At 46.9% G+C, this 21,949-nt stretch overlaps 1 protein-coding gene across 2 annotated transcripts; it reads right to left on the minus strand.

Moving 5' to 3' along the window:
• Positions 1–518: 518 nt before the first annotated feature.
• On the minus strand, positions 519–21,938 carry NDUFA9 (NADH:ubiquinone oxidoreductase subunit A9). 2 transcript variants are annotated; one of them, XM_055395259.2, is made up of 11 exons: positions 21,794–21,938; positions 15,075–15,224; positions 14,101–14,198; positions 12,660–12,751; positions 11,281–11,422; positions 8,815–8,917; positions 8,424–8,491; positions 7,173–7,249; positions 5,394–5,489; positions 3,425–3,491; positions 519–810 (listed from the first exon to the last, which is right to left on the minus strand). In XM_055395259.2, the coding sequence occupies exons 1-11, from the start codon at positions 21,840–21,842 to the stop codon at positions 631–633; spliced, it is 1,122 nt and encodes a 373-aa protein (XP_055251234.1). In that variant the 5' UTR covers positions 21,843–21,938; the 3' UTR covers positions 519–630. The 2 variants fall into 2 exon arrangements, with proteins under 2 accessions (XP_055251234.1, XP_055251233.1); XM_055395258.2 differs by having other exon boundaries at positions 15,075–15,245.
• Between the last annotated feature and the right edge of the window lie 11 nt (positions 21,939–21,949).

Below are 21,949 nucleotides of genomic sequence, written 5' to 3' on the forward strand. Positions count from 1 at the left end.
GATCACGGCGAGGTGGAGGCCCTGACAAGTTCAGATCTGAGCAGGGGACTGGGGGATTACTGCAGGCAGTCTGAGGATCCATAGGTACGGACAATGTTTTTCTGGGTATGTAAGATATTTTAAGTGTGTGTAGAGATTATTAAGATAATTTTTTTTTAAATACCCAAAGTGTGGATGAATTCAGATTACTTATGGGACATTGCATATTTTTTCAACTAACGTGTGTCAACAGGCAGTCACATACCACATAGGGCCTTCACAATATTCTGACCTTAAAAAGGGATTCTCGTCTTCTAGAACATTCATAAGAAGTGGCCTGATGGAAGGAAATTTAAATCTTCCAGCATTTCAGAGAACAGAGCGGTATGTGTCACTATTATAAATAATAAGGAAATTAAAATCCTCTAGCATTTCAGAGAATAAAAGATGTACATATATTAAATATATAAAGAAAACTGTGCACAAATTCTAGATGGCTGAGTTTCTCCCTTTGTAAATCAAGAAAGAAAACACGCCCATAGAATTTCATCTCAGGTTTTAATAGAGGCTCTCATTCACTATGTACAGGATTCTCTGCCCAAGGTGGCCTGGTGGGTAGCGACCCAAACGACACCAAAAGCCATGGGCGGCTCAGGGGCCACTAGCAGGGACCGTCTTGGCCGGCTGCACGTCCTCAATCTCGGAAGACAGCCAGCGGTAGGTGCGGTGACGCCGCAGCACCTCGATGGCCTTGAGCTCCAGGGGCGTGGCCTGAACGCCCAGGTCTTCCAAGCCTGGCAGTTGAGGCAGGGTCCTGTCTGTGGTGTGAATCTGTGGATAGACGAGAGGCACAGAGAGCACTGAGGGCCGGCCTCGCAGACACTCCAACCCACGAGCCTGCCTGAGTGCTGCTGCTGAGACTTCACTGGCTTCGGTGGATAGGGGGCAGAGACCACCGGAAGCAGAGCACGGAGAATGACCTGCGTGTGGAGGGAAAGGCAAGGCCCCATGGGTCAGCTCCAGGTCTATCCCCGAGCACAGAGCAGGGCCCAGGTGAGGGGTAAAGAGCAGTCAGTCTGGGATGGAGCGGAGGGACTGTCAGGTCCATAAGCTCAACAGAGAGATGGGACCGGCTGGTTCTCTAGGCATGGCTTTCTGCCTCGGTTTTGCTGAATCAAGATCATTCAGCAATAATCCGTGAACCTTGATGCTCCAGCTCTCCTTAACCTGGCTGACTAATGCTGACTATGGATCTCAAAACCCAAACCCACATTGTTTGGAGGCAAAGAGGTTAAGCCCTGAGATTCCAAAAACCCCAGCTCATCCGCGAGCAAACAAGGAGGCTGGGTGTACACCCGCAGCAGCAGCAACCCTCTCCAGCCCAGGCACGTCCACCATCCTTCCCTGAGAGCTGACCTCCAGACCAAACTCCAAACCCTACCAGCCTGCTGCCCCAACACTCCTCAGTGACAAATATATGAGGTGCAGCCGTTAGACATGCTGGAGTGTCCTGCCCACCAGCTCTCCTGCCTGATCCTTCCTGAACATAGAAAGGACACCTGGAAACTGGTCTTGGATTCTAGACCCAGCCCATCGGAGCAGGGAGAACGGCTGCCTGTTCACATCGTTCTCCAAGGACTGTTTCATCTTCTCTTTTAGGTAACATTCAGAGGGCGCTTCCCAGGTGGTTCAGTGATAAAGAATCCACCTGCCAATGCAGGAGATACAGGAGAAGAGGGTTTGATCCCTGGGTCGGAAGATCCTCTGGAGGAGGGCGATCCAGGCAACCGACTCCAGCATTCTTGCCTGGAGATTCCCACGGACAGAGGAGCCTGGCAGACTACAGTCCATGGGGTCGCACAGAGTCAGACACGACTGAGCGATTAAACAACAACATTCACAGGACGATATGGCTGCTGCTTGTCAGTAGGAGGGAACAGGTTCTCAAAGGCAGAGGCAGCAGAGTGCATCTACTTTGTTTCCTCTCTGGAAACACTTCCACGCGCGGTGGGCAAATGACCAGCGAGGGAGACCAGCATGGACACAGGGAGACAGGCAGCAACCAGCGCACTGCAGGGGACGACAGGCACCCGGCGGCGGGCCGGAGGACGGAATGACCTACTGCCTGAACTGGAGTGGGCAGAGGGGAGACAGCCCTCCACTTTTCTAGAACTGGAAAATTATCAATACTGCGGTAAACAGTTCCATAATAAAACATTGAACAAAAAGGTAGGAAGAGGGAGGTGCGAGCTGGCACACTTGAGTGCCGCCCAGCAGTACCGACAGGCCGGTCTGTGCCGTCCAGAACAACAGCCACCAGCCAAAGTGGTGACTTTAATTTAATTACAATTTTACAAAATTCAAATCTTATTTCTGCTGTCACACAAGCCACGTCTCAAGTGCTCCGCAGTAGTGTTGTAGGGGCTGCTTCTCGAGCACACTCGAGGACAGAGCACTCCCAGCCCTGCAGGAAGGAAGGATGGTCCTGCTTACATGGAGGGGGTTCGGAAAGGAAGGACTCGAGGGGGAGCCCTCGATTTGGGTTTGGTGTCAGGGAACAGTGACACCATCAACTGAGCTGAGGTGTCAGGGAACAGTGACACCATCAACTGAGCTGAGAGGCGCTGGGAGACAAGCAGGTTTGCAGCTCTCCTTTTAGACGAGCCAGGTTTCGGATGAAGAATACATAGCCGCTGGGTGGGCAGGGGGCAGTCCAGGTGGGGAACTGAATCTGCCGCCATGAATGCACAGACAGAATGAGGTGAGTCTTCCAGAGAAAGAGCCAGGACAGACAAGGGCGGAAGACAGAGCCCTTGGTCCCCAACACCAGAGGCCAGGGACAGAGGGTGAGCCAGGGAGATCGAGGGAGCAGGAGAAGCAAGAGAACCGGGGAGAACAGAGGGGAGTCAGGGCTTCAAGAGGAAGGAGGGCGGCCTCTGATCAGCGTGGCTCCCCGCAGGTGAGAGGAGGTCAGGGTGCTGACCGCCGGGCCTGACAGCAGAGACCACAGGTGACCTGGAACGAGCAGCGTTTAGGGGGACAGTGGAGATAAAAGCTGAAAGGAATGGATTAAAGCAGGGAGGAGGTGAGAAGCTGGCAGCCCCAGGTACAGCCCACTCTTCCAGGAAGTCTGATGTACAAGGACACAGCCGATCAGGGCAGCAGCAGATGGGATGGGCCGAGGGCAGGACTCCGGCCTTTAACACACAGGAAGGCATGTCTATATGCAGGTGGAGATGATCCAGGGGAGAGAGAAAAACGGAAAACCTCCAAGACAGGGCCTACAGAGGCTGAGCGTAGGTGAGGTTCATGCACATGGGCGGGGCCGACCTGAGACACGGGGACTGCAGACAAGCCCGTGGAGTTGACCCAGGAGGCCCAGAGCGAACCCAACATGCGCTCACCCATCACTCACCCAGCAGGGGCTAATCACCCTCATACTCACCCGCTCCACTTTATCCCTCGTGGTCCAGGGCTCAAACGGACTAATTTCAAAGAGCCGACCAACCCACCTAGAAGAGGAACGAACAGGGCACGTGATGAGCATCTCTGCTCCCTGTTCGCGCCAGGCACAGCATGCTGCCGGGAAGTCGCTGAGTGTGTCTAAAGAAACTAACGAGCACCCAAACTCCCTGGCTCCCAGCCTGGGAGGTCACCTCTCCTTTCAAGTCACCTACCCTGCCTGCCTGCCTGCCTCGCGGCCAGCCCTCCTTGGCCCCACCAAAGGGATAGTCAATCAGGAAAACCAAGAGAGTGCAGCTATCCTGCCCACAAGACAAACAAAACAGATCCACTGTTGAGTGACGCCTGTCAATTTCAACCAGAGTTAAGCCCCAGATATTCACATATGCTTCTGTTAAGGACGCGGGGCAAGGCAGGTGCTGTGCAAGATAGAAAGCGTGAGCCTTAAAGCAGGGGCCATGAGGATCCAAAAGTGAGGAGACGCCTAAGATCTAGGTTTGAATCAGGAAGCCAAGAGAAAACCCAGACGAGAAGGCCACCTGCCTCCTCGGTGCTATCTCTTTATCCTACTGAAACCTGGGGGATTCCTCATCTGTCAACTGAGCTCCTGTCTTCTGTGTCCTTGGGACAGGAGGCATGTGAGGAATTCCTGGGGGTCCCCACATCCCACAGAGGACTGGAGGAGCAGCAAGGAGCATGTGCTCCAGGCAGCAACCATGGGGCCCGCTCTACTCCAATCTGCTTGTCCTAAGGGGCCTTCATGCAAAAAGTCATTGAACCCAGGCTTCTGCTGCTTTTTAAAAGCCTGAAAAACATCATTCCGATGGGAAGTAAGAAAAAAATGAAAAGGAAGCTGAAGACAGGTCAAAATTTCTCTAAGAACTCAGCAAGCCTCAGATTCTGTCCAATCTGCTTCACTGGCAAAAAGGACAGTTTTGGTTTAAAACAAAACAAAACAAAAAAACACCACTTAACAGTCCTCCAACTCTGTGCCCTGGTGCTATGCTAACACACCAATGAATCTTACCACCACACTGCCTTCTAATTTTCTATTTAGGGTTTCCTGTAACATCCTGAGCACCTAGAATATTGCCTAAGACACAGCTGGCATTCAAGAAATGTTTGTAGAATGCCTGAGTGATCAAGCAAATGAAGAATTCAGCTGCCATGTTGGTTCATCAATCTCTGGCAAACTGGACATGAAAGTATCCCTGACCAGGACCTTAGTGTGTGACATGATCATTCCAAGGTGCTAAACCTACAGAGTGCTTCCCTGGTAGTTCAGGGGTAAAGGACCTGCCTGCCAATGCAGGAGATGTGGGTTTGATCCCTGGGTCAGGAAGATGCCCTGGAGAAGGGAATGGCTACCCACTCCTGTATTCTTCCCTGGGAAATCCCATGGACAGAGGAGCCTGGTGGGCCACAGTGCATGACGTCACAAAGAGTCAGACACGACTGAACGACTAAACAACAACAACAAATCTACAGGGGAAAGAGTGAGGCAAGAAGCAGGAAAAACAGACAAGGCAACTGTGGGAAGCGGCTACATCAACCAAGTTCCTTTCCCCAGCCATGTGATCAGACTGCCTTGATGGAGGAGGGTCCCTTTCCCACTCCTGGGCAAGTGGACAAAACAGGGAAACCTAACTGCTCCTTTATATAATCTGCCAAGCAAGACACTGCCAATTACACCCAGGACTTCTGGTGGGAGAATGTGAAGATCTGCAGATTCCATCTCCCATCACGGTGTTTATTCACCCGTGAAGCCACACTCCCCTTCGTAAGCTCCTCCAGTTCTTTCCCTGATGGACGTCAAGAAGGTGTCAGGAGCCCCTCCTGGTTAGAGATTCTGAGATTTCACCACAAGGGACACACTCCCGAAAACCCCTGGGGGGAGCATTACAAAGGGAAGTATCCGGTTAGCTCTTTTCTAGAAGCAGAGCTTTACTTACCGATAGGCAAAGTGTGGCAAAGGGTATGGCAGGAAGGGCCTGTGAGCCACAGCAAAGATGTACTGCACAAGGTCAAAGAGCAGGTACCGACTGGGCCTACGAACAGAAGGTTCACAGTTCTCCAGATTACCTGCTCCTCACATACTTCTGTTTTTAGTTTAACAAGATAACATCATTCTTGTGAAAATGGAAAACATGTATGTCCGATAGGAAATACAGATTAGCACAAGGAAAAACCATCCGCCAAAGATGAAGCTAATAAACTTAATATATCCTTCTTATTCCCTTATTCATTTTTTGCTTTTATAAATATGATTACACAGATCATCCTATTCCGTAATGTCTTTTTCATTTAACATCAAATCCCCATCATTTTGAGTTCCGTTAACTGTGACTCAGCGGTCTAAGTGTCTCTGCTCACAGAGAAAGGTACCGTGAAGGCTGTGTCCTTCCCAGCTTAGATTGCAAGGCTCAGCACCGTAGTCACGCCTCTGTACATGTCCTGAGCAAAACCTCATCCCCCGGCTCCTCTCCCATCCTTGCAGAGCAAAATCCGTCTCTGGTTAATCCAAGTATCTGCCTTCTTTGCACCTGAGCCCCCAGCAAGACAGAGTTGCAGAGAACAAACTCCTGGGCACCCCCCTACATTTCCGATCATGAGCTTCAAGGAGAAGCTCAGCTCTGCTCTGTGGTCCCACTGGGCGCTCCTGGGGGCTGCTCTTTCCCTCTTTTCTCAGGGGGTGCCTCCTACCTTCCTCTCCATCCTCAAATTTTCCATATACCTCTCTCTGCCACCCCATTCTGCCTTTTAGCTGATGATCTTGTTATTTCATCCTTTACTTAATGATGCCTTATGAAGCACAAACGTTTTTAATTTCAATAAAGTCTAATTTATCCACTTCTTTCTTTGGTGGAGTATGCTTCTGATGTCACATCTACAACATCTTTGCCTAACCCCAGGTCCAAATGTTCCTTCCAAAAGTTTTATAGCTTAACCCTTACAGTTAGGTCTCTGGTCTATTTTGAATTAATTTTTTCACGTGTGATGTGAAATCAGAATCTGTGCCATCTTTCTGCATGTGGATAGTACCATTTGTTGAAAAGATGATTACTTTCCCCATTGCAGTGTCATGGCGCCTCTTCAAAAATCCATTGTCCATAAACATGAAGTCTGGTTTCAAGACTTTCAGTTCTGTTTGACCTACATGTCTATTCTTATACCAGTGTCACACTGTTTGGATAATTAGAGCTTTCGAGTTTTGAAATTGGAAAGCTTAAGTGCTCCAAGTTTATTTTTCTTGGTCAAAATGGTTTTCGCTATAGTGGGCCTTTTGTTTTTTTGTATATATTTAGAATAAATTTGTCAATTTCTGCAAAAAAAAAAAAAAAAGAAGAACCTGCTTGAAATTTGGTAACATCAAGTTGAATAGACAGATCAATTTGGGGAAAATTGCCACTTTAACAATATTGACTCTTGCAACCCAAGAACATGCAATGTCTTTCCATTTATTTTGGTTTTCCTTCATTTTCCTCCTCAATGCGATATGATTTTCAGTATACAAGTCTTGTGTTTCTTTTGTTAAATTTATACATAAGTATTTTATTCTTTTTGATGGCACTGTAAATAAACTTATTCTATGTATTTTCAAGTTGTTCATTTCTGAAAAATGCAGCAAATAAACCTGTGAGTGACATGTCTAGAAATCATTGTTGTTGTAAGTCACAATCCTTTTATTTTAATAGGCTGTACGATTTTAAAGTCAAACTCCAGTCACTTACCCAACAAAGGCATAAGTTTTCCCTCTGGCATCTGGGTCTTTAATTGCATTAATAATTCCTTTGGTGACATCCACAATCTACGAGAAATGTAACACACGTTTCAGTAATTGCTGAAACAGAGAGCAACAGAGAGACGCGGGAGAGAATTTAACACAGGGAGGGAGGAAGGGGAGCAGGCCACATCGACCACCACAAAATAATGCAACCAAAATGACATCACCGTCTGCTTTCAGAAAACTCCTAACAGAAGCCACTTCTCAAGGACTCAGATCAGCTCCATGTGGAAGGGTCACTGAAATCAATACTTTCTCCAGTGGAAGCATGTTTATCTCCAGGCCGTGCCCAGGCCTGTCCCACCAGCTCCAACCTCACCCCGTCATCCTCCTCCTCTTCCTCGTCTGTCACCGCGCTGTCACAAACCATGAGGCTGAACCACATGGAACACCCCATATTCTACCATTTTAACTTTTAGAGTAATCTTATGCTATATAATAATATAGAATATACATATAACATAATAATAATCCATATAATATCAGACCCCACAGTTTTCACTGGGGGTGATTCTGGCCCCCAGGAGTCTCGGGCAAATGCCTGGAGTTTTAATCGGCACAGTTTGCGGAGGAGTTACTGCCATTTGGTGGCTGGAGGCCGTCCCACAGCAGCCCCACAACAAAGTGTAATCCCACCCAGAAAGTGCAGTGTTCCAGCTGAGAAACCCTGGCTCATCACCACACAGGATGCACACGGTTCTCACCTCTGCTCCCTGACATCTGGTCCCCGCTGCCTGGGCCGCTCCACCCCACCCACTGCCTTTGACCAGTTGCGAGTCATCTTCAGGGTCTCCTCTAAGATGTCACTTCCTTGGCGGCCTTCCCTGACCTCCAAATTTGTCCTCTGCCATATCTACGTGAAACCCCTTCCCTGTCAGCACTTATCACACTGCCCGACGACTGCCATGCTGACCTGCCCCTGACTGGGGCCAGCATGAGGACAGCATGCATCTGTGTCCTCACAGATATTCCCAGTGACACTGAATATCCCAGTGATGCTCCTCAAACACTTCTCTTGAATGAATGAACAAGTGAAAACGCACAGGGGACCTGTCCCTCTCAGGCACACCGAGAAACAGTCAGTCAGAGCAGCCTGACAGAGACAAAAATGTCAGCACTGACAGGATTAGGATAAGACCTGAAAACTGAGCACGTGAATCTTGAATTCAGCAAAAGCTCCTTTATCCAGGGTACTTACATATACTGGTTGTTTCACAGTCTTCTTGCCCAAGGAAATCAGAGGGACGCCACCAAACCAGCGGATATCTGGCAGAAGAAAGGCAACATCTTAGAAGGCCTCCCCTGCCTGAAGACCCTCCTGTCTCTGGCTGTCCCGAGCTGGCGTCACTATTTTGCGTAGTCTCCTGCCCTGCGCTGCTAAGTGCACAGTCACTCCCAAGACGGAGCTCTACCTGCACCCCACTCTAATCAACAGGCCAGCAACACAAGAAGCCCAGAGAACGACGCAGGTGGAAACACAAGCGCAGTATATGACGAATGCAGCACCACAGACAGACATGCAGAAAACGGAAGGATTTAACAGATGACGCCAAGACGGCCATTCTCCTATTGGAAGGAAGAAAACCTACTTGCGAAATAATTGAGGAATCTGTCCTCTCTGCCAAAGATGTCAGACGGCTTTATGATGGTGGCTTCTGGAAACGTCTCTCTCACTTCCTTCTCTCCAACAGCCTAGACAGCCAGACACAACAGAGCTCTGCAGTAAGTGAGCGAAACTTCGGTCTTTCCACTATCAGAACACACAGGTCCTTCCAGGTCACGTCTGCCTCCAGGTTAAGGGCATCGTATGATAACACTCAGTTACAGGCACCCCCCCCAACCCCGCCTTCTGTGCAGTTTTGCTTCCCACTTTCAGTTACCCACAGTCAACTGTAGCCTAAAAATATTCAATGGAAAATTCCAGAAATACTTGCTGAGTTTTTAAAGTGCACGCTGCTCTGAGTGGTGTGGGGAAGTCTCAGGCCCTCCTCCTCGGGCCTGCCGGCACATGAACCTCGACATTACCACGAGAAGGGTGAGCAGTCAGCAGATGGAGCGAGAACAGGGCGGGGTGCCGTGTTCACACCACGTTATTACAAGCTATTATAACTGCTCGTTTTTATTAGTAATTACTGTTGTCAATCTCTTTCTGTTGCCTAATTTATACCTGAAACTTGACCACAGGCGTGTATGTACAGGATAAGCAAAACTACAGAGTTCTGTACCATCCTCGGTTTCAGGCATCCACGGAGGGTCTGGGAATGTAATCCTGGCAGTAAGTGTGGGGATTCATGTACACAGAATTTAAAAAGAAAATGACACACAAAAGGGCCCTGCGTCATTTAGCTCTTGCTGGGTTTCTTTCCATATTTATTCCAGGGATGTTTATGCAGAAGAAGGAAGGAGAAAAATCAGAACAGATATTTTTCCTGGCCTCCATTTTTCCTTCCAATCACAGATTCTCTGGTTTGTGTCAATTATGAGCAACCTGCCAGAGAAAGGAGGGTGGGGTGCAGGAGGCTACAGCAATGTAAGTGGCAGAAGCACACGCCGGCCCAGAGGAGTGGGCACGGGGCCCTCTCTCCTCACCTCCTCTGCTGCGACACCCTCTCTCGGGATCTTCTGTCCCTTCGGAGACAAGGCCCCTTGGTCAGTGTAGCTGTCAGCACCTCGCTTGGCCCTCCCTCCCACCCGTGCCCGCCAGGGGTGGCATCAGAGCCCCAGGGGACTCAGACCTCAGTTTCTTCAGCTTCTCAATTCCAGAAACCTCGTCTCCTCCCCACTCCCCCACCCTCAACTTGGATGCCGCAGATCAGAGCATCCCTAAGCACCCCTCCTCTGAGATACTCTCTGCTGACAAGCTCCTGGGCTGCCAGCCTGCCTGTTCCCTGCTCTTCTGTTGCTGAGATATAACCCTTCACCTGCCCAGGACCCCAGTCCACTGTTTCTGCCTTCCTCCAAACCAACCCTCACTGACATCTGCTCCAGACTATAGAGTCCATGGCCCACCTCTGCCTTCACTCTCCTGACTTTGGGTTAAACCATTGCTATTTAGAAGTTTAATTATTATATTATGAATTCGAGTAACAGTATGAAAACCAGCTTCTCACAGATAGCTTTGAAATCCTGAGTCAGGTATTCTTAACCAATTTCTAGTTTTTCTTTCCAGGAACACTGATATTGAGGATGTTTTTATAAGATTCCCCAAGCCACTCTGCAACACCTGGTGCGTGTGGAAATATTTTCGTCAATGGATTAGAAACTAGATGTGAGCTAAGACCACGTCTCCCCAGCACCCACTATACCATGGAGCACATGGAAGGTGCTTAATAAATGATTTGTTCAGTTAAAGATTATAGTGGACCCAACAGCTGGAGCCAGTGTCAAGGAACTCTGAAGTCCTTATCAGCCTGACCCCAAGCAGACTCCTTATGACGGGAACCAAATGCCGAAGGCAGCTCCAGGCACTGCAGCCCCTCCTGAGTTCCTGATGATAAAACATCTCTGGTTACAGACCGACTCCAAACCAGGCTGGTCCATCTCCAGGCACAACTGGAACCGCAGTGGGGTTTCTGGGAGTCCAGGAAGGCTAACTACATTGTGAACAGCCATCTTCCCTCGCAAATACTTTTCCTGTTAAACCTCAGCTTTCACATCACTCCTCCAAAGGCGTAAGACATGACTATGCAGGGGTCAGAGAAAGAAAGATGGCCCTTGAGCTTTTCTGAGTGACACGGGTATGACTCTGGTACAGGAATCAGACTCTACCTTTTGTGTTTGCCTGTAATTCTGTTATGCACTAAGAAATTTTACACTCTTGAACAGAGGTAATAGGATGAGCCACCCATCTCAGGAGCCGCTTAGCAGAGTTCCCTGCAAACAGAAGACACTCAACCACGCCTCACCCACACAACAATCACACCCTGGGCATGAGAACTAGAAATCCCCTAATTCTGGACACACTGGTGAAAACCCTTTCTCACTTAACTCACGCCCCTAAGGGGCCAAGAAACCCAAGCTCTGTGAACCACTTTCCAAACTGACTTGTTCTGTACCTTGTTTCTCAGATACTTAGAAGAGCTCTTAATATCAGCATTTAGATGTGAAACGTGAATAAATTTTTCAACTCCAACTTCTTTGGACACTTGAGCGATGGCTTGGGGAATCTTGACAAAAACATCCTCAAAGTCAAAGTTTCTGGAAGGAAAAAACAGGGGGTGCTTAAGAACACTTGACTTGGGATTGCAAAGATTTCTATGATAAGCTGGTTTCCATATGATTGCTGGGATTCATAACAGTTAAGCTTTTAAATAGCAACAATTTAACCCAAAGTCAAAAGTAATAATTTTTTTTTTTTAATTTTACAGACCTGCTCACTGTCATTACCATACATAATGCCAGGCTGACTATAAGTGATCAAACAGCATAGGTATTGTCCTCTGCCCCCAAGGCTTCCCAAGGCTGAGGCCCTTTAACAACGTCTGGCTGCACTGTTTGGGTGGGGAGCAGGGACGTGCTGGGTTCTGGAGGGGAAATCATTTCTTATTCCTGGGCCTTTGTTTCCCTCAGAGGGAAGAAAGGAAACTAAAAAAAATACATCACTCACCAATTTGATGCAATAACATAAACTAAGTGCCTGCTCTGTACAAAGGTCTGTGATAGTCATCTCAGGGGCTAATAAGGCTGAATAAGACTCGCAAGTCATCAGAGAACTTAAAAATATGTGACAAGGCAGACATACCTTAAATACATCTAAGTTACACTTTCATAAGTGCGAAGAAAGGGGCATAAACAAAGTGCTGTGGAAGCACAGGATTAAAACCCCTTTGGCCGTGCACTTGAAACTGTCACAACATTGTTAACCAGTAATACCTCAATGCAAAATAAAGTTAAAAAAACCCCACAACCTTACCTGCTGATAAACAACACACACAAGGGCTAAAATTAACTTTCAAACAGGCACTCATGCTATCCTTGATTAACAACATGGAGAACAGACTGAGAACACTGCTCACACGAGAAAAACCAGTGTGCAGCTTGCCAGTCTGGGGAACAGGAAAACCCTCCTTCCTATCCCATCCCAGCTGGAAAGATCCAAACACAGGACCCACAGTGGGGATGCCGGCAAGGTGCTAACACCCACTGCACTCACACGATTTATACTGGCTTTTCATCAGCAGCATGTCACAATGTCTGCATACTGGACTTAGCACCAACTAAATCCCCAGCTTGGGGGTCGGTGGGTGGGGGTATGTGGGAAGAAGGGAGAGGTCAAGTGGGGAGGGAGGCCCCTGGGTGTGAAAAGGTTGTTCGTCAACACTGATGAACTAACTAAAAATGTCACAGCTACAATCCCTGGCATGTAACGTGCCCAAGAAACGTCCACTGAGCTCTCAGCCCGCTTTGCAAAGAAGAAACAGAGTCCAAGACTCACTTGGTTTCCCACTCTCGCCCGACCAGATTGATGACCACGCTGCTGTGCTCCACAGCTCTTCGGATTGAGTCCTTGTCTCTCCCGTTCCAGTTCTGTGACACAAACATTTTTCAAAAGACGAAAGTGTGTCAGTGGAAGAGTGCAGACCCAGAAAGGATGATGAAAGAGAAGTCAGCTACGTGAACAGCTGAGCCAAGCACCCAGGCCCCGAGTGCTTCTCCACAGAAACTGCGGGCACTGGGACAGCACAGTTCTTCGTGGAAAGGACCATCCTGTGCACTTGAGATTGCTCACCATCCCTGGTCCCCACCTAATAAACCACATGTACGCCACGTGACAACTAAAAAGGGCCACACATTTTTCACCACTCCCTTGAAGGCTATCCCCACCCCACCTCACTGCCCTGACCTACTGGCAAGTATTGGCCTAAAGGAAGAACCTGAAGGTTGAAGAGTAACAACATTGAATGCTCAGGAAGAAGTGTTTCAAGTGAAGTCAATGCAAAGCTAGCCGGGTTATAAATCACCCTATTTGTAATTTTCTCTGTCTAGAGAAACACTGTCCAGGAGAAATATAACATGAGGAACACATGTAATTCTGATTTTTCTATCAGTCTCATTTAAAAGAATGAAAAGAAACAGGTGAAATTCGTTTTAATAATTTACCTTATTGGACCAACATACTCAACATATTATTTCAATATGTGATAAATGTGAAAAATGACTAACGATATATTGAATAGTATTGTCTTTGAACCAAGTCTTTCATTTACAGCATATCTCAATCCAAACCAAGTGACATATTAAGGCCTCAAGAGCCAACGTGGCCAAAGGTTACTATTGGGCATGGGTTAAGAGCAGGGGCTGGCAAACTATGACCCCACGCAAATCCAGCCTGCAATCTAACTTTGTAAATAAAGTTTTATTGGAACACCGCCACTCCCATTTGTTCACATACTGTCTATGGCTGTTTTGGGGGCTTCCTAGGTGGCTCAGTGGTAAAGAATCCTCCTGCCAGTGCAGGAGATGCAGGTCAATCCCTGGGTCAGGAAGATCCCCTGAAGAAGGAAAGGACAATGCACTGCAGTATCCTTGCCTGGGAAATTCCATGGACAGAGGAGCCTGGTGGGACACAGTCCATGGGGTCACAGAGGGTCAGACATGACTTAGCGACTAAGCACGTACATGGCTGCTTTCAAACTACAAGGGCAGAGCTGAGTAATCATGACCTGCAAAGCTTAAAATATTTCCTGTCTGGTTTGTTAGGGAAAAAAGTCTGCTAAGCGCTGGACTAGGGTTTACAAGAATGGCCTGTGAATGGAGGATGCCCTTGGTCCACTTTGGCAGGAAACTGCTGCTTGGTTATACTGCCTCTCTCTCCCAGAAATGACCTTAGCAGTTTACAATAGTCGGCTCCAATGATCAGTAACCCGGGCTCTCACCATAAAGATGATCTGGCCCAGGTCACCCATGGGACGAAGGTGCATGGTGTCATATGGCTCACACCGGTAGGGGACAATCACCTGTGACCCCATGCGACCTAGAAAAGAACGGGTTGAAGCAAGGATCAACGTTAACACAATACAATTACATGATACAGCAGTGACTTTGTAAACACTTCAGTTCTAGTATGACTGTTCTTCAGTTGCTCAGCTGTGTCCGACTCTTTGCGACCCCGTGGACTGCAGCACGCCAGGCTTCCCTGTCCTTCACCATCTCCCAGAGCTTGCTCAAACTCATGTCCATTGAGTCGGTGATGCCATCCGACCATCTCATCTTCTGTCATCCCCTTCTCCTGCCTTCAACCTTTCCCAGCATCAGGGTCTTTTCTAATGAGTTGGCTCATCGCATCAGTCAGCCGAAGTACTGGAGCTTCAGCTTCATCATCTATCCTTCCAATGAATACTCTAGTATGATATGTGAATCAATTCTATGCTTAATTTAAAAAACATATTTTGCCATTATGCTCGAGATGTCATAGGGCTTCCCAAGTGGCGCAGTAAAGAACCCACCTGCCAAAGCAGGAGACACAAGAGACAAGGGTTTGATTCCTGAGTGGGGAAGATCCCCTGGAGAAGGGCATGGCAACCCACTCCAGTATTCTTGCCTGGAAAATCTCATGGACAGAGGGGCCTGAGGGTTACAATCCAAGGGGCTGCAAACAGTCAAGACACAACGGAGCACATAATAGCAACAGAGATATTGTAACTTTTCAGGGTCCCCTATTTCTGTATTAATGTCCTGTATAAGAAGTCTGCACCTGCTCTGAATGTACAGGAGTCCAAAACTACATAAACCCAAGATAGGAGGAATTCAAAACACTGTGACAACGAAAAGAAACAGAGCTCACAGCTTCTCAGTAGGTAAACATAATAAAGGGTTCTGGAGTTTGTTGAACTTGAGGAACTTGACTTACCAAGGTGGTTGACGACATAGCGGCCCAGGAATCCCGTCGCTCCAAACACAGTGGCCACGATCCCACTGACGGAGGAACGCCCACCTTTCCCATGTGGTATGACTGCATGATGAAGCTGGCGCTGGGGTGGGCCGTGAAACACAGAGGCGGCTAGGGCAGGAACAGAAGGACCTTGAAGAAAACCCAGAGCGCTCATAAAAGTGACCATGAACACACAGAGCTTCTTTCCCTGGAAAGGCAACATTATTTTGCTCTCAGTATTTTCACTTACTTGGGTAACAGCGCAAAGTTAACTTCTGAATTACAAGTTATAACTGAAGTGCCAACCGCAATAATAAATGCAAATGACCGCAACAAAGAATCCATAGGACATGAGGAAACTGTATAAAGATTAGAAAGCAAACTCCCTGTCCTATAGGCTACAATTTACCTAGAAAGAGAAATCACCTTGTGAAAAAGAATAACCAATTACAAATGAAGAGGGTATAAACCTCCCCAGGAAAGGAGCAGAAAGAATGCAAACTAAAGGCACCCTAAGTTAGATGACCTTGAGGACGGATTCCTGAATAAAGCACTCTGAGAAAGGTTTGAGGGAGTAATAACAGAAAAGATAGATTTCCACGTGAAACACCTAACACATCTAACAATGTAGGAGTAGAAATGAACAAGCCCAGTGCAGGGAACAGCAAAAGAGTGCTGCTGCTGCTGCTAAGTCACTTCAGTCGTGTCCGACTCTGTGCGACCCCATAGATGGCAGCCTACCAGGCTCCCCTGTCCCTGGGATTCTCCAGGCAAGAACACTGGAGTGGGTTGCCATTTCCTTCTCCAATGTGTGAAAGTGAAAAGTGAAAGTGAAGTCACTCAGTCACATCCGACTCATAGCGATCCCATGGATTGCAGCCTACCAAGCTCCTCCATCCAAGGGATTTTCTAGGCAAAAGTACTAGAGTCGCTTGCCATTGCCTTCTCTGCAAAAGAGTGCAGGGAACAGCAAAAGACGCACCTGGAACAGACTGTGAAACTGATTATGAATGAAAGTAGAGTTGATGATATGGGCTGAAGGCAGAGATAAAAGACGATTTTTTTTTTAAAGAGTGCAATTCAGACTGTGCTCTTGAGTACAACACTACTGAAAATCATCCAAAGTTGATGAGTAAGCTACTAAGAAAGTAAGTCTGTGTCTGCTTACTAGAGACCACTGTTTTTCCCTATCCAAAAGTGTGGAACTGGAAAAAGAGCCTAGCTTACCAAACAGTTACTGAAACCACAGAGATTTAAAAAAACACTGCGGATCAGACACATAATAGTAACAAAATAATAACATCTAAATAACACCTAAACTTACAGAGGCATCCGGCATCGCTCTTAGATATTATTTTATTTCACATTTTACTGCCACTTTGCAGACCAGAAAACCATAGCTCGGAGAGGTTCTGTGACTAAACCAAAGAGTCAGCAAAGGGGATTGAAAAAGAGAGAAAACAAAAGAAAATGGTAATCCAGAAGTCAAATGAAGAAAGTGATGGATGAAGAGAATAGTTAACTCTATCAAATGCTGCTGAAAAGGGAAATAAGCAGAGGGCAGAGGACACTAGGATCTAGAAGATGTTGGCTGTAAGTGCCCTGAACAAGAACAATTTTTCTGGAGTGGGAGTAGGACCTCTGGGGAGGTCCTAAGAGGAGTACTGAAAATTCTTCTTGGGGGATGAGGTGTAAAGGGACTAAGAAAAACAGGACTAGAGGAACAAATAGACGAGGAAGGGTCTGCTTAACATGAGCTATTATAACATATTTATATGCTAACGGAAACACCCAGCCACGGGAAAATGTTAATGACCCAGGAGAGGGAAGAAGAGCTAAGGGAGGAAAAGACCAAAGGCCAAAGGAGGGAACTGACTGGCCTTCCATCAGACCAGGAGAAGCTCATCCACTGTATGAGGGAAAGCAGAGAATCACCCCAACTCAGCTCTTAGATTTTAATAGTGGGGAAAAGATGGTTCCCATCTGATTCCTTTGCATTCTCTATAAAGCTGAGAATAGGACAGGAGCACGTGCTAGAAGTCTTAGGAGACTGGCAACATTAACTAGTCATATGGAAAAAGGGAAAGCAAATTTCCTAGAAAAATATGCTGAAAATTAACTTGACATTTTTATTCATGAATTTAAAATAAGAACAGTCAATTCATGTGGAGTGTTCCTTAGCCTCAGCTTTCCACTGCTCAGGGGCAGGCAGGAAATATGTAGAAACTTTGATTTAATCAGCGTTTTTTTTTTTTTTCTTTTATGACAAAGGGATGCAGACTGGGGAGTTGAGAATGTATGAAAGGGAATGATCAGAATAATGAGTAAGGAAGTTAGGGAACAGGATAAAGACCAGAGCAAACAGAATCGGGAGAATTACCAGAGTCAAGGTATGAACATCTCCAAGGGTCCTAGAAGATTAGAGTCCAGTTCAGTTCAGTCGCTCAGTCGTGTCCGACTCTTTGTGACCCCATGAATCACAGCATGCCAGGCCTCCCTGTCCATCACCAACTCCCGGAGTTCACTCAAACTCATGTCCATCGAGTCGGTGATGCCATCTAGCCATCTCATTCTCTGTCATCCCCTTCTCCTCCTGCCCCCAATCCCTCCCAGCATTAGAGTCTTTTCCAGTGAGTCAACTCGTCGCATGAGGTGGCCAAAGTATTGGAGTTTCAGCTTTAGCATCAGTCCTTCCAATGAATACCCAGGAGTGATCTCCTTTAGAATGGACTGGTTGGATCTCCTTGTAGTACAAGGGACTCTCAAGAGTCTTCTCCAGCACCACAGTTCAAAAGCATCCATTCTTCGGCGATCAGCTTTCTTCACAGTCTAACTCTCACATCCATACATGACCACTGGAAAAACTATAGCCTTGACTAGACGGACCTTTGTTGGCAAAGTAATGTCTCTGCTTTTAAATGTATACAAAGCACGTAGTATGTTACCCAGGCACACATGAAGCATTCCATGAGTTAAAGTTACTTTCATTTATTGATACTATTACTGTGAAAATCCCCAGAAGGTAATGTTACACTCATCTCACACAGTTGTTTGTTTTTTCAACAATTACAGACCAAGCACTATTCCAGAAACTGTGACTAGCACAGTAAAAAAGACAAAAGTCCCTGGCCGCACGGAGCCTACATTTTAGAGGGCTGATATGAACATTAATAATAAACGGGTAAGTACCTTGCACACTGTATGCATGCTCATGGGTGCTCAGTAGCTCAGTCTGCCTGAGTCTTCACGACCCCTGACTCTACCACTGTTGCCCGCCAGGCTCCTCTGTACATGGGATTCTCCAGGCAAGAATACCGGAGTGGATTCCCATTTTCTCCTCCAGGGAATCTTCCTGACTCAGGGATCGAATCGGGGTCTCCTCTGTCTCCTGCATTGGCAAGCAGGTTCTTTACCACTAGCGCCACCTGGGGTCCTCCACAAATACAAGTTATTACCCTCTGACTCCAGGCTCTCCATTTTCTTCCATTTACTGGGAACACCATCAGGGAAATAATACTTTTATTCATTAAACCTAGTTTCCTACTTAATATCTAAACCAATAGTCTCCAAACACATTTGCTGGCACATTGCATTAGTGGGTTTTTTTTTTCAAGCATCATTTGTAAATTACATGCACCATCTACATGTTATACACGTTATGCAATATATATGAAAGCACTTAGAAAAGTGTCTGCTATATAGTTTGAACTATGTGTTAGGTATTACTATTACAGAAAACATTTTTTTTAAGTCCTAATACTGTATTTTTATGTATCATTGGTTCCTCTTACAAAACCCATTTGGATGACCATTGGTCTACATTCTGCTTGGCTTTCAAAGGTCTCCATTATTTGATTCCATCTAATAGGGATTCCCACGTAGCACTAGTGGTAAAGAACCTGCTTAACAATGCAGGAGACGTAAGAGACGTGGATTCGATCCCTGGGTTGGGAAGATCCCCTGGAGGAGAGCATGGCAACCAACTCCCTACCTTGCCTGGGAAATCCCATGGACAGAGGAGCCTGGCAGGCTACAGTCCATGGGGTCACAAAGAGTCAGACACAACAGATGCGACTTGGTGTACATGCAAAGGAGGTATTCAACCTCCTTTCCTACTGTTTCAGATCTTCAGGAAGTCATTTCACTGTCTCCGAAGAATTCTATTTCCTGCTTCCCTTCTCACCCCCTTGTCCTTGCCAGTACCAGGAAAAAGCCCAACCCCTCTGACTCTCCAGATCATAACAGCTCTAAACAAACAAAAATCAGTGGAAGTATTGCAATTCTCCACGAGCCTTCCAATTTTCCCTCCCAATTTCGAATGATCTAAGTGAAAGTGAAGTCGCTCAGTCATGTCCGACTCTTTGCGACCCCATGAACTGTAGCCCACCAGGCTCCTCCATCCATGGGATTCTCCAGGCAAGAATACTGGAGTGGGTTGCCATTTAATCTTTCCCTTTTCTGATTTCCTCTGGTACCTAACAGTCTCTCTGCATTTCACTGTGTTTTACACAATTCTGTAGTGTTTTGATTACGTTACACACTAGACTGAACTCTCCAGAGTTTACTCAAAGGCTTACCTTACCAGAGACAACAAAGCAGAGCGGTAAAGAGCACAAAGTACGGCATCAATTAGGAAAACAAAGGAGTTAAAGGGAAAAAGAAATGTATGCAAATGTCCAGGACTGTGGTTATCTGATAGCAGGTACTCAATAAATTGCAGGTATCTGATTCACAACCTACATTATGTGACACCAATGTAACAGTTTAACAAGAGCCAGTAAATGTCTTTGCAAAAAAGTCAGGCTAAGAAACCATCCATTGTAAATGGTGTGCACCAAGCACCTGCCCAGTGGTGTGGAGCCGTTCTACCCAAGATGGAAAATAAAAAGGAATCCCCCAAATACTGCTGCTCTCAACTCAGCTGAGCATTAGAACTACCTGTGAAGCTTTTTAAAATGTAAGGTGGAAGGAGCCAGTCTCAAAAATTCTGATTCAATAGCTCTTCAGTGAGTCCCTATTTCTGTTTAATATTATAAAGCTCTAAGAATGGTTCTGACATGCACCTAATTTTGAGAGCAAATGATATTCTGTAATAAAGGAAATACACAATGGGAAAATGCAGTTTTTGGAGACTGACACAGGGCATGTTTGTGAAGGATAGGAGAGTGAAATAATGATGACGCTGTACTCCCAATTTCCTTGCTTTTCGAGTCTCTCTTAGTGAGTGGAAGAACAAATGCGTGCTTTCAACTTGAGGACCACAGAAGATCCAATCAGAACAGAAGGAACAATAAACTCTCTTAGACAAATCTTAAGGTATTCCTTTATTCTTCTTCATTTTGATTTGGAAAAGTACTACTATAAATACTACTTCATTCAATCTTCTCAGAAACTCCCTGATGTTGTGGTATGATCATTTCCACTGTCATACACAGAATTTGAAGTTAAGACTGACTCAGAGTTTTCACAAAGTCACAAAGTCAATCTTTTCTCCACTATCCCTTTTTTCCCATCCATTTCAGATTCCTATCCTGCCCCTCAATACTTCTTTTTTTATAAAAATATTTACTGTATATTGGAGTATAGTTGACTAACAATGCTGTGTGAGTTTCAGGTGTACAGCGAAGAGATTCAGTTACACGTATACTTACATCTATTCTTCCAAACTCTTTTCCTATTTAGACTGTTACATAATGTGGAGCAGAGTTCTCTGCACTATACAATGGGTCCTTGTTGGTTGTGCCGTGCTTAGTCGCTCAGTTCTGTCAGACTCTTGCGACCCCATGGACTGTAGTCCGCCAGGCTCCTCTGTCCATGGGGATTCTCCAGGCAAGAATACTGGAGTGGGTTGCCATGCCCTTCTCCAGGGGATCTTCCCAACCCAGGATCGAACCCTGGTCTCCCACATCGCAGGCGGATTCTGTCATCTGAGCCAATCTGCGTTAAACATAGCAGTGTGCACGTGTCAGTCCCAAACTCGCTAACTATCCCCCGCACCCATCCTTTCCCCTGGTAACCAGAAGCTCCGTGTCTATGTCTGTGAGTCTGCTTCTGTTTTCTAAATAAGTTCATCACTTACATTGTTAATTTTTAGATTCTACATATAAACTGTATCATACGGGTATCTGTATCATCTTTCTCTGACCAGTATTTCTTATAACACCAAAGTCAAGGCTTCCCCGGTGGCTCAGTGGTAACGAATCCTCCTGCCAATGAAGGAGACACCGGAAACGCGAGTTCGACCTCTGGGTCGGAAAGATCCCCTGGGGAAAGGAATGGCGACCCACTCCAGTATTCTTACCTGGAGAATCCCATGGACAGAGAAGCCTGGTGGACTACAGTTCTTGGGGTCTCAAAAGAGTCGGACACGACTAAGCAACTTAAACAACAACCTTACAGCCGGATCAGTACTCTGAGTCTCTGGACCCTTTACATGCCCCCCCGACTTTCTCCTCTTCTTTCTCCTCTTCCCTTCGCGTTGCTCAGGTTCTCTCCGCGAAGGCCCTTTCCCAAGGGCACAACTTAATACATGAGCCGGAGGAGAGAGAAAGGAGAAACCGGACAGAGGCAGCAGCGGACCTAGAAAAACCAAGGGGCCCAGGGACTCAGCGCGACCGCCGCAGCACGGCGCCACTCCCCAAACTTTAGATCGCCTCTCGGATTCCCCACCCGGGGCCGCCGTTCCCGGTGACACTTACGTGACATTGGCAGGACCCGGACAACTCGGGGGTGAGCGGCGGCCGCCATCTTCTCCCAGAACCGCCCGCGGCCGGCGCTCCAGCCGACTACGGCTACCAGGCTGGGTCAAGAGGCAGCCTCCCGGGCATCTGCGCAGGCGCCAACCTGGAATGAAA

This window comes from Moschus berezovskii, chromosome 6 (genome assembly GCF_049115385.1).
Source record: "Moschus berezovskii isolate FMDL1 chromosome 6, NW_MosBer_1.0, whole genome shotgun sequence".
Classification (NCBI taxonomy): Eukaryota; Metazoa; Chordata; class Mammalia; order Artiodactyla; family Moschidae; genus Moschus; species Moschus berezovskii.